A 12,344-nucleotide genomic window follows, 5' to 3' on the forward strand; every position below is an offset into this window, starting at 1 on the left:
GGTTGAGCTTCTCAGACAGGAACAGACGTGTAAGAACCTGAAGGCATCCAGAAGAATAAGTCAGCCCCTGTTCCTGGAGTGGAGTCGGGGAAGGCTGCCTGGAGGAGGTGATGTGAAGGGCCAGCATAGTCTGGCATTGCTAGGGAGGCAGAGTTTCCTAATGAAGACTATGGGAGTGTGTGTGACCCATGGTCGGTTGCCCTCCCACCCAGCTCAGACCTTCACTTGGCCCCAAGGCGGGTGGGCGCTGGCCAGACCTTCCCCCTCCCCTGCCCTGGTTGCTGGGAGCTGTCACCGCCCCCCACCCACAGCTGTGTCCTGGCTGGGGCTGGGCTGGTGCTCTGCTCCTCCCCAGCACAGGCTGTTCCCCGACTGAGCTCAGGAAGCAGGTGATGAGGGTGGGAGGCGGGTGGGCTGGAGAAGCAGATTCCACCCTGTGTTTATGGCCAGCGTCCTGGAGCCGGGCTGAGAATAGCACCCACACTTGTGTGGAGGGACAGGTGGGCGGAGGGCTGGGGCCAAGGGTGGGGTGCGTGCCTGTGGAGACAGGCTGTCCTCAGCGAGCCCCACCCAGTACAACTGAAGTGGTGGAGGGTCGCCCTGTGTCACTGACGCCCCGTGGCCATGCCCTTGCTGCCGGCCTGTGGGGGTGGCACTGGGATGTGGAATAGTGGCAAGGCCCATCAGAGCTCCTCATGTGGCCACACAGTGGGTTGCACCAGGCTGGTGTTGCTGGGATGGCCATGATCTTCAGCTGTTTGGTTGATTTCCATGGGGCCTTTTATTGGTTTACCCTTTTCCCGAAGGGGCCCAGGGTAACGGGGTGGCTTGCAGGGTCCCTGCAGAGCTGCAGGCAAGGAGGTTGCAGAGGGGAGCTTGATTGGAGAGAGGAAGGTGGGTGGCTGGTATGCGCTGTTCCAAGGAACTGGCCATGCTGCAGTGGACTGTGAGCCGCAGGAGCAGGTGCACCGGGCGGCAGGTTCGGGGAAGGCTTATGTGGGCTGGGGGTGGGGGGAGTAGGGCATTGGGGGCTAGGGTGGGAAGACTGCAGGAACTTTCAGCCCTGGGTGGGGGGGATGGGGGGAATCCAGTGCCAGTGGCTCTGCAGGACCCTCGTACCTACATGATCATACTTCACCCTTAAACACCCTTGAGGGAGTTCTTGGCTCTGACTAAGTGATGAGACCCAGTAGGTCAGGGAGTTGAGCTTACCTGCCCGGGGCTGCACAGCCTGGGCCTGCTCCCTGCACCTCCTGCCCCAGCAGCGTCTCCTACCAGAAGGGGTCCCTGGCCAGCTGCCCAGACTAAACGCCTTGAGCTGGTCAGCCAGAGTGGGCAGTGGGAGGGATTGAAGGGCAGGTGGGTGGGGCCGGGGCGTGATAGAAACCTGACAGTGGGGTGTGTCCAGTTCACTCCAGCATTCCTGGCCATTGTGTACCCACCTTCCTCCTGGACATCTCTGGGCACTGCAAACTCACTGTGAACCCCAGCTGTTACCCCAACACATGTCCCCATCTGGGGTGATGACCCCCCTTCCCTCTCATAGCTCAGGTCACAGAGTGTCCTTGCGTCCCACCTGGGTCAGTGCAGTCAGCTTCTGAACAGGCGCCCTGCCCACTGTGCTCCTGAAATCTGCACATGTGGCAGCCTGGGAGCTTTGCAGGCTGCAAAATCAAGGCTTGGCTCAGAGCTTTCCAGGGTTCCACGTTCCATGCTGGGTTTTAAGGGCCAGAGTCTTCCAGGGGCCTCCGTAGTCCTGGCGGCCGAGGCTGCATATGCAGCAGTTAAAGCTCCTCACCGCTGGACCCAGGCCTGTGGTTGGGATCCTGGGTCTGGCTGCGTGGCCCTGGGGAGTCGGTTAGGCTGTGCCTCAGCTTCCTCACCTGCAAAGTGAGCATATAATAGTATTTCCTTCATGAGGTTATGGAGGGTCCACCATGAGGCTATGGACTCATGCCCAAGGGCTCAGCATGAAGCCTGGCACCTGGTGCTTCGGGGCCTCCTGGTCCTCCCTGCCCCCTGCCACTCTCAGCCACACCGGCTTTGCACACCGGCTGTGGCGTCCCCCCCGTCCATCTCAGGGCCTTTGCACTCACTGCGTCCTCGGCCCGGTGAGCTCTACCTTCTTCCTTCTTCCTTTCCGGCCTGATGTCTCGCTCCTTCCTCAGGTCTCTGCTCAGCTGTCACTTCCCCGAGTTCCTTCCTAACAGCAGCCGCCCTCTCCCCTCACCCCCAGCCCTGTAGTGCTCTGCTGCCTTTTTTTTTTTTTTTTTTTTTTTTCTTTTTTTTTTTTTGAGACGGAGTCTCGCTCTGTCGCCCAGGCTGGAGTACAGTGGCGCGATCTCGGCTCACTGCAAGCTCCGCCTCCTGGGTTCCCGCCATTCTCCTGGCTCAGCCTCCCAAGTAGCTGGGACTACAGGCGCCCACAACTGCGCCCGGCTAATTTTTTTTGTATTTTTAGTAGAGACGGGGTTTCACCGTGGTCTCGATCTCCTGACCTTGTGATCCGCCCGCCTCGGCCTCCCAAAGTGCTGGGATTACAGGCGTGAGCCACCGCGCCCGGCTGCCTTTTTTTTTTTTTAAGAGCTAGGGTCTTGCTCTGTTGTCCTGGCTGGAGTGCAGTGGTGTGGTCCTGGATCACTGCATTTTTTGAACTCCTGAACTCAAGCCATCCTCCTGCCCTAGCCTCCCCAGTAGCTAGGACTATAGATGCACGCCATCACACTCAGCTAATTTAAAACTATTTTTGGTGGGAGTGGGATCTCACTATGTTACCCAGGCTGATCTGGAACTCCTGACCTTGGGCGATCTGCCCCCTCAGCCTCCCACAGCGCTGGGATTACAGATGGGAACCACCACACCACCCCCCGCTGCATTTTTGTTGGGAGGCTCACGGCACCTTTCAACATTGCCTCCCTCCTAGAGCGCTGGCTCCTCCAGGGCACAGACCTTGCGTGGCTCCCCATAGAGCAGGGCCAGGCACACGGCTACCAGGGCACGTTGCTGAGTCTCTAAATGCCTGTTGTGAGGTCAGAGTGCAGAAGGGGAAGCCGCCTTCGTCTTTGGGTGGGAGTTGGCAGGGGAGGCCCTGGTTCTGCGCCTGTCCTGCTCTCAAGGAACTGAGTTGTCAGAAGATCCCTCCTGCATCTGGCCAGCTCACCCACAGTGTGACCACCGCAGCCACCAGCCTCCACAGCCGAGAGGCCACGTCCCAGCTCCGGGGTGGGACTCCTCACAGTGGAGGGGCTGGTGGCTGGGTGGGGAAGAAGCTGGAGGGGGAGGCCTGGGTGCTCGATGGTGGTCTGGGTGGGCCTAACCCTTCTAGAAAATCCTCTATTTGCTGGTGGACACCTGGTTCTGCTGATGGCTAAGAATGGACTCAGCTTGGTGGATGGTCCCGAGGGGAGGGGAGCCAGTCATGATTCAGGGGGTCCTCCAGCCCTCCTGAGTGGAAGGTGGTGGGGTGGCTGATAAAAGCCATGGGCTTGGGACCGGTGGGCGGCGTGTGGATTGTAGCTCATTGCTTACTGACATGGGAGTCTCGGTTTCCTCACTGTGAAACGCCTGCCTCCCCTGGTGGGATTTTGAGCACACGTGGTCTTTGGATGAGCGGCTCCTGCTCTGCCATCCGTCCTGCACTGCCCTTGGCTGGTCCAGCCCCACTGGTCACTCTGAGTGTGCTCACCCCAGCCCCCTCCCGACCTGACTCTGGCCCCTGCTGCCTCCACTCGTGCTGTGTGCTCTGCTCTGGGCTCCCCAGGCCACCACAGCCCACCCTGGCTTCCTCTGGGGTCCACGTGGCACCATCCTGGCTGCAGGCCACAGGCTTATCTACAGAAGCAGCTGGAATTTCAGGCACCCTGAGAGGGATGAAAGAGAGGACGGGGAGGGGGCCTTCCTGGCCTGGAGTCAACTGGACACTCCTCTGGGGCGAGAACCTTCGCTTCCAGCTGCAGAGATGAGTGTGGAGGAGGAGGCCCTGCCACTTCCCCTCCCCTCCCCATCTTTCTCAGGGGCAGGCCCGGGCTGCCGGCTCTCATGCAGAAAGGACTTCCAGGGGCCAGCCGGGCTGGGAGGGCTCTCTGGGTTTTCGTTTTTGACCAGCAAGGCATTGTTGTAGGGCTGACGTAATTGGTCAAGTTTTTATTGTCAGTTAAGGATGTAAAAGAGAAAACCCAGCACCACTTTTTGCTCTCACCAGTATTTCACAAAGGAAAGGGAAAATCACCAAAAAGAGGAAGGAGATGATGATTTTAGAGTGACAGCCTCCCGAGAGAGGCCAGGCAGCTTCCTCAGTCAGCCGTTCTGAGCAGGCCACCACGGAAAAGCGAGATGAGTCTTTGTGGACGGGTGTCAGGGGACGGAGCATGGGGGCTTGTCAAAAAGGTGGATCGCCACGTGGGGGCGAGGCCAGGGGCTTCCTGGGGGTCAGGGACTTGTGAAAAAGATGGATCACTGGCTGGGCGCGGTGGCTCATGCCTGTAATCCCAGCACTTTGGGAGGTCGAGGTGGGCGGATCACGAGGTCAGGAGTTCGAAACCAGCCTGGCCAGCACGGTGACACCCCCATCTCTACTAAAAATACAAAAATTAGCCAGGCGTGGTGACGTGCACCTGTAGTCCCAGCTACTCTGGAGGCCGAGGCAGGAGAATCGCTTGAATCCGGGAGGCGGAGGTTGTGGTGAGCCGAGATGGTACCACTGCACTCCAGCCTGGGCAACAGAGCAAGACTCTGTCTAAAAAAAAAGATGGATCAACATGTTGGGGCAAGGCCAGGCCTTCCTGGGAGGAATGTCTTCCTGGTTTTGTATTTCATAGCGAAAATCTTTGTCAGCTTTGCATTCTAATCCACCAACTGTCTATGTTTGTTATGTCACAAAAGTGTTTTCTTTACCAGTTCAATCTTTGAATCAAAGCAAGATGGAGTGTGAATCTTCTTCAGCAAGCTCCAGACATACCACCCGCTCCCCCCAGGGTCTGTGTGCCCCAGTTTGGGAGTCAAAAGTTGAGTCTGGGCTTTGGAATTGATCAGGTGTGGCATCCTGGCTCTACTGTTCTTTAGCTGAGTGACCGCCCTGACCCTCGGTTTCTTCATCTATAAAACGGGACCAAGAGTTGCCACCTCAGGGTGGCCTAGGGATATGAGCCCAACGCGGAGGGGGTTCGAGGGTGGTGGGCGTCCCAAGGTGAATCCTTGGAGGAGAGATTACCTGGTGGTCACGCTTTGCGCTGCGAGCTTTGTGGAGCTTACCTGGAGGGGCACATGTGGGGCCCTCAACTGGGCTCCGTAGGGAAGGAATGGGGAAGGGGTCCTCTCTGGAGTGAGAACCGAGCTGGCAGCATCTCCCTCAAGGGAAGGTAAGTTGACAGACGCCTGTCCCCAAAGCCAGCCCCTCCTGCCACCACCTCATATCCAGCCCGGGGGACATGAAGGCCCCAGGTACGGGGGCACAGAGGAGCCAGGGAAGGGGGCTGAGGCCTGGCTCAGGTCCCCCTTTCGGAGCAGCCCTGAGAGTGTGAGCTGAGGGGGAGGACCCCATTCCCCCAGAGGTGCTGGGCCCTTCCTGGTGGGGGTGCATCTTGCTGCCCTGGGCTCGCTCTTGGTTTCCCCATCTCTGGTTTTCTTTCCGGCTCCTTCCTCGTTACGGGCTCTCCCCGGCCTCCCTCTGCCTCTTGCTTCTTCGTGGTTCCCCCACCTTCCTACTGTGCCCAGGAGCGACTGGAGGGCTGTGAACAGGTGGCTGTGCCAGGGAGGGTGTGCGTGAGCGTGTGTGGGCGTCATCTCACGCTGGGGCGCCTGCTGCGTGTACACGGCCGAGCTTGCTTTGCTGTGTGGGGCTCTGAGGGCCGGGGAGCATTCTGGCTTCCTAATGGAATGCACTTATGTATAGTGGTGCCTTTGAGAAGTTGGAAGGCATAGCCTGAAGGGTGGCTAGCCACTCAGAAGTGTGCTGTGTGTTCTGGGCTTGCTTCCTGGGACTCACTTCCCAGTGCCCCGGGCTGTGCTCCTCAGCAGGGACCTGGGCCACTTCTCCCCTTTGCAGGCATAGCTGGGGCTGCTGCAAGGGGTCCAGCTGCCTGTAGCTTTCTCAGGGAGTCTGGGACCCTCCTTCTAGCCCCTCTGTCCTTGGCTGCAGGTCTGGGTGCCCTCCCCTCCCAGCCTGAGGGTGCAGCAGCAGCTCTGGCAGGGATGGGTGGGGGGCGGGTGGGGAGAACAAGGCCTCAGTCATCACCAGGAGAGTGCTAGCTTCTGGGTTAAGCACTGCTGCTCTGAAGTGGCAGAGCTGCCGACACCTCTGTACATGTGACTTCACTGGGTTCTGAGGAGGGAGAGAGTTTCCCTGGGCTGGCTGAGACCAGGAAACTGCCCCTTGTGCCATCACCAGCCTGGGGCAGGTGCCACAGCCCACAGGCAGTGTGGCCTCCGAAGGAACACTGCGGTGGACTCAGAGGGCAGCTGCTACGCCGTGGTCTGTCTCCTTTCCCACTTCTTGAAGCAGACAGACCTGAGTGATGATGCTTGTTCGCCGCCACCACAAGCCACAGAATCTGTTCTCTGCTGCTGCTTAGCTGCAGCACCAAATCCTTTAGTGCCTCAGCCTTTCCTTTCTTATCTCTAAAGTAGGGGTAATAATCTGCGGCTCTGAGCACGATGGAAAGCTGAAATGCCTAAGAGCGATGAGCAGGCCTCTCCAGTAAAGGAAATCGGGGCTCCTTGGAGTAATGGCTGATTCCAGGGCTAGGGCAGGGACAGTGCAGGCTGAGCCTGGAGCATCTGCTAGTGCCAGAAAGTAAGGAAGTGCCCGCGGACGAATGAGGACGTGTCCGAAACCTCCCACTGGTTGCACTTGGGACGTATGAGCATCAGAATGAATAATGAACGCACAACGAAGGACTCACGATATCCTCACCGCCCTCCTCGCAAAGGCAAGACTAGGGGAAGCTCGTCTTTGTGGAATGCCGGGTCACGTGGAGGAGATTGGGTAACAGTGGGTTCCAGCCAAGATGATATTGCAGTGCTTCTCAGACTTCACTGCGCCAGAGGGACGTGTTAAAGGGAACACTCTGGTTCAGCAGGTCTGCAGCTTTTCCTCTCCCCCAGGCTCTCGGAAGACTGTGATGCAGCTGCCCACAGACCTCACACTGAACAGCAAAGAATGATGGATAGTAAAGGCAGTGTGCAAAAAGTTCAACAACTTTTTGCCTTGCCACAGTGACCGTGATTGCCCTGCAGATGACTAAGAGAAAAGTGACCTTTCTTTCCAAGAGACCCGGCAAACACGACTCAGGCCCAGCGGTGGAGCTTAAGACAGCTGCAGTGTGGTCGGAAGGCTCAGCCTCCCTCTGCAGGACTCTCGCCAAAGCAGCGATTAACCTGAACTTCCTCACAAGGAAACAATCAGGTGGATCCAGAGTGTGGGGCATTCTCTAGGCGACTGGTTTGCACTCTTAAAAAGATACCAGTATCGCGAAAGAAAAAAATAAAAAAGGATAACATTGATAAATAGGCATACGGGGAATATTGTGGACTCAAGGAACAAGAGACCCAATAATCAGAAGCAATATGTGAGCCACAGTTGGATCCTAGACCCAGACACAAAGAGCATTTGGGGGACACCCAAGGATATTTGAATGTGGACCGTGTGTTAGATGGTATTTTAAAATACATATTGGACGTACTGGGGGTGCTCATGGTATCATGGGCATTTCAGAGCATGTTTTTGTTCTTAGGAAATCTGGGTGAAGTATTCTGGAGTGAAGGTCATCCCAGTGACCGTTCCGCTGCTTACCTTCTGTTGGCTGGGCAAATATACAAATGCAGGAACTGTTTATATAGAGAGAAGAGTGACTGGGCGCGGTGGCTCGTACCTGCAATCCCAGCACTTTGTGGGGGCTGAGGCGGGAGGATCACTTGAGGCTAGGAGTTCGAGACTAGCCTGGGCAACATAGTGAGGTCCTGTCTCTACAAAAACTAAAAATACTAGCTAGGCGCAGTGGCCTGTAGTCCCAGCTACTTGGGACGCTGAGATGGGTAGATCGTTTAAACCCAGGAAGTCTAGGCTGCTGTGAGTCGTGATTGAGCCACGTACTCTAGCTTGGGCAACATAGCAAGAAAAGAGAAAAGCAAAAATAAATAAATAAATAAATAAATAAATAAATAAATAATGAAAAGGAAAGAAAGAAAAAAGCAAATGAATGTGGCCAAGTGGTAACAGTTGATTGGTGAATCTGGGCGAAGGGTAGATGCTAGTCCCTATAGTATCCTCTCTACATTCTTTGAGGTTTATACTTTGCAAATAAGGAGGTGGGAGGTTCACATGAGATGTGGAGGTGAGTGGTGGGCTGAGAACCTCTTTTCCTCCCTCTGCTCTCTCGCTGGGGCTGCTGCGGCCTCCTGCATGGCGCCTAGATTGTTGGAGGCCACCGAGACCCTCCAACTGGAGGTGTGGGGCAGGCTTAGGCGGCTCCACTGTCAGAGTGGGGATGGGGAGGTGTGAGCAGAGCCGGGAGACGGGGTCCCGTGTGTCTGGATGCAGGGGCAGCTCGCATTTGAGAGATGGGCTTGGAGTAGGGTTATGTGCTGGGGAACTAGGTGACTATGGGGTCTACAGGACTGTCCTCAGACTGGCTCCCTCTGCCCCTTGTACCCCTTTCACCACTGCCACCCCAGCCTGATGTGCCAGACAGCAGGCAGCCTCTTGGGGCAGGAGAGGGGAGGTGGAGGACCTTGTATCCCTTCCCGTGCCTGGGTGCCCACCACGGCTTGCCCATACCAACCCTGGTCTCGGTGCAGACTTGGCCTGCGATGTCTCTGGCATCTCCAGCTGAGTCCCTGCAAGACCTCAGAGCTTGTGACCAGGGAAACCTTCAGCTGGCCGTCCTGCCCTCTGTATCCCCTGCAGGGGCCCCTGGAGCACCAGGGCAGAAAGACCCCCAAGACCAGCCCTGTGTCATCAGCCACAGCTCCCCAGCTTGGCTGACCCGAGCTGTGTGTGGGAGAGGGTGAGGAGGAGGGGCGAGGAGAGATTGACAGAGGGACAGCCCCCGGGAATCAGGGAGCGAGCCTGGACCCAGAGGTGGGGGGCGGGGGTTGGGGGAAGTATCGCCTTTGTCCTGTTCTAGGGGCCCTCCCTTTCGCCTCTTGGGGTGTTTCCCTTGGGACTGGGCCCAGGGAAAGCCTGGCCGGGTGTCTGACAGTGGCCTTCCCCCTGCCCGCCCTCCCGTCCTCTGTCTGTGTCTGCTTGCCTGGGGAGCCTCGGTGTGAACGCCAGGGCAGGAGGGTGTGCATCCTGTGCCTGTGGCCCCTAACCGCAGGCTCTGCTGGGAGGAAGGGGCCAGACGGGGCTCACTACTCAGCCCGCCCTTCCTGTGCAGGCGAGTGGGGAGGAGATGATGCGGAAGGTGAGGGCCTTATGCATTTTCTGGGGTCTCAGCAGCTGGGGGGTGGGTGCCTGGGAGGGAGATTTGCTGGATGAGGCCCCCCTTCCATGTGTGTGGCTGGGGTGGGGTGTTGGGAACTCTGCAGCCACTGAGATGCCTCCAGCCGCAGCAGGGACGAGGGGTGCCGCTGGCTGGTGGAGGAGCCCCTAGCTTTCTGCCTGGCCCTGGCCAGGACCAGAGTGGCTGGGAATGCGGCCCTCACCCCTCCTCCCTTGCGCTTTCCTCCCGGGCCCCTGGGCTGGTCCTTCTCATGGCCCAGGGAAGTGCTTATCCCTGCCCTGGGCTATGCCATTCAGACTGTGGGTATGTGTCCCACAAGTGCCGGGGTCCCACTGGTCTTTGGGGCTGACGGAGGGATCAGAGACCCCAGGAGGGGCTGCTGGGGCCCAGCCGGGTGAGCCCGAAGACCCAGCCCTCCTCACTGTGGCGGCTGGAACTCCCGGCCCCTCCTGCCTGGACGGTGTCAGGCTGTGTCCTGATTTGTTTGTGCTCACCTGCCATCTGTCACATGGAGATGAGGACACTTCCCTTCTGAGGAGGCGGCCCTGGTGACTTGAAGTGCATGCATGGTGGGTGGGTGCTGTACGTGGTGAGCTGCTCCTGGCTCAAACAAGACAGGCCTGGGCGCCCTTCCTCCCTCTGGGTTCGGTGGCCGTGCACTGACTGTGCCCCATGACTCATGCTGTGGGTCAGGGCCTTGCCTGCCACACGGGGGCTGTTGTGAGGGTGGCAGGACTCCCTGTACCCACAGGGAGTGGCTGATGCCAGGGCCTTCTGCCCTCTCACTGGGCCATGAAAAAGGCCTTGGCGAATGGCTGGGGAGGGGCCCCCGCCCACGGGACGCTCCCACTGAGCCCCTGTGGGCCCTGGCGCCAGAGGCACGGTGCCAACTCAGTGAACCTCCCAGCCTTTCTAGGGAGGAGCCTTGGGCTGGTTGCCTTCCACAGCCGAGGCTCAGCGAGGCTGAACCCTGTGGATGTTTGCAGGAGGAGGTTCTGGAGCTGGCCACGGGGCCACACTTTGTCATTCCTGCCACCTCCCCCGCCCCGCCCTGCCCTGGGGTGTCCCCTCCAAGGCACTTTAGCTCCACTCACATCTGACCTTGGTGGTGAGAGGAAGCTTTGATAGGAGGTGACTGGGCGTGGCACTGATAAGGCTCCTGGGGCTGTTGGCTCTGTGACTGCCTCTGCTTCCTGGGCTTCTGTGTGTCCCGTCCTCTACCAAGTTATCAAAGGCTCCCCTTTGTTTATCCCAGAGCGAGTGTGCCTGATAAGTGTGTGATGAGTGTAGGTGGAACTGACTAAGGTGCCCTCCCCAGTAACCCTGGACAGAGTGCAAATCCTGGCCTGTGCCGCCAGGCCCTCCTCCTCACCCAACTCCTGCTCATCCTTCAAAACCCAGCACAACTGTCCTGCCCAGTTTTCCTGAGTCGCTGCTGGGCCAGCCCCACTTGGACACCTGGAGTCCCCTATGTCCCTCAGTGGTCTGCCTGTGAGCTCAGCACAGGGGAGGCCCCACTAACCACGTGTGGAACGGATGGGGTGGGAGATCTGTGTCCCAAGCCTCACGGCCTTGTGCCAGCTCCTGTTCTAGGGCAGGGGGTGCCCAGCTTGTTTTTCCCTGTGGTAGCCACACCAGGAGCTCCTTGAGGATGGGGACCCCAGGCCACATCCCTCATGGATGAAATGAGGGTATGTGCAGTGAGGATGGCATGTGGTCAAGGCCAGCCTCGCCCATCAGTCCTTCCTGGGCCTCGGCCATGCTGCGGCCTTGTTGTTCCTCCCATTTCCAAGGTAGGGGCACTGGAGCACCGAGAGCTTCAGCAGCCTGAGGTCCTGCAGAGTGGGGAGACCGGCTCAGCCTCAGGCTTCTGTGCTGTCACGCTATCACGCCCTCCACCCCTCAGGGCTGAGGGCTTTCTGTACATTACCCTTCCATTTTGCCTGGGAGGAGCCTGAGACTGAGACGAAGGGTGTTTTGTTTAGGGTCGTGTCTCTGCCCTCAAAGCCCACAGCTCAGATGAGCAGCAGCCTTGTGTCTGTCCTGTGCTTAGCCCTGTGTGGGTGTGACTGGAACACTGTCCCTGACCTCAAGCTCTTCCTTCAGGGTAAGGGATCGAGGTGCACAGGCACATCACATAGCAGTGAGGAGGGTCCCAGGCTCTGAGTGGTACAGAGTGTTTGGAGGGAAGGAGAGATCAGGGACAGTTCACACTGATGTCACCGAAGTAAGGTTTTGAAGGATGCGTAGGAGTTTGCCACGTGCAGGTAGAGCGTGTGCATCTGTGACTTCTGTCTCGCATCTTGGGATGCCATCAGCCTGGACCCGGTGTGAGGGCTGGTGGTGTCAGTCAGGCCCGTCCCCCAGCTGTGTGAAGGCTGCTCTGCAGGCCTTTCAAGAATTTGCCATTTCTTGAATATCATGGGCCAGGTACTGCTCTGCACTTCATTGACATGATCTTTGTGATCCTTGATGAGGGTGCCAGTGTTCACTTCATTTTGTAGATTGAGGCTCAGAGAGTAGCTGTCCCTTTTCCCAAGGGTCTTCTCACTGATGGCTGGAGTCTCACCTGGGCTGGAGAATCTCCCCGGTTCTCCAGCTGTCGGTGCAGAGCACACAGCAGTGTTTGGGAACTGGGTCGAGAGTGTGTCTGTCTCTGCACACCTTGGGAGTCCTGGGGCCAGTGTGGGTGGAGTAGACTGGGGATGTTTGCTGGCTGAGTGTCTGTCTTCCTGGGGAGAGGGAGAGCAGGGCGTGGAGGGGTGTCCTGCCTGGTGCTCCTGCCTTGGGAGCTGGCCAGCCCCTGCCCTGTTTCTGGGAGCTTCTGGCTCTCTCTGGTGGCTCTGGTAGACTTCTGGGAATTCTTTTCCATCTGGTGGTCTAGTCCTGTCTTTCAATGGGGGG

At 58.2% G+C, this 12,344-nt stretch overlaps 1 protein-coding gene across 18 annotated transcripts in view; it reads left to right on the forward strand.

The window, feature by feature from the left end:
- Positions 1-12,344, forward strand: part of BIN1 (bridging integrator 1) — a 60,561-nt gene that overhangs the window by 16,883 nt on the left and 31,334 nt on the right. The window contains exon 1 of one of the 18 annotated variants that reach the window (XM_037988120.2): positions 9,169-9,401. The exons of 15 other annotated variants lie outside the window; for them this stretch is intronic. In XM_037988120.2, coding sequence (XP_037844048.1) covers positions 9,390-9,401 — 12 coding nt within the window. In that variant the 5' untranslated portion in view covers positions 9,169-9,389. Of the gene's footprint in view, positions 1-9,168; positions 9,402-12,344 lie in introns of those variants that run through there. 2 more of the 18 variants (XM_007964623.3, XM_007964626.3) reach the window with 2 other exon arrangements.

This window comes from Chlorocebus sabaeus, chromosome 10 (genome assembly GCF_047675955.1).
Source record: "Chlorocebus sabaeus isolate Y175 chromosome 10, mChlSab1.0.hap1, whole genome shotgun sequence".
NCBI lineage: Eukaryota > Metazoa > Chordata > Mammalia > Primates > Cercopithecidae > Chlorocebus > Chlorocebus sabaeus.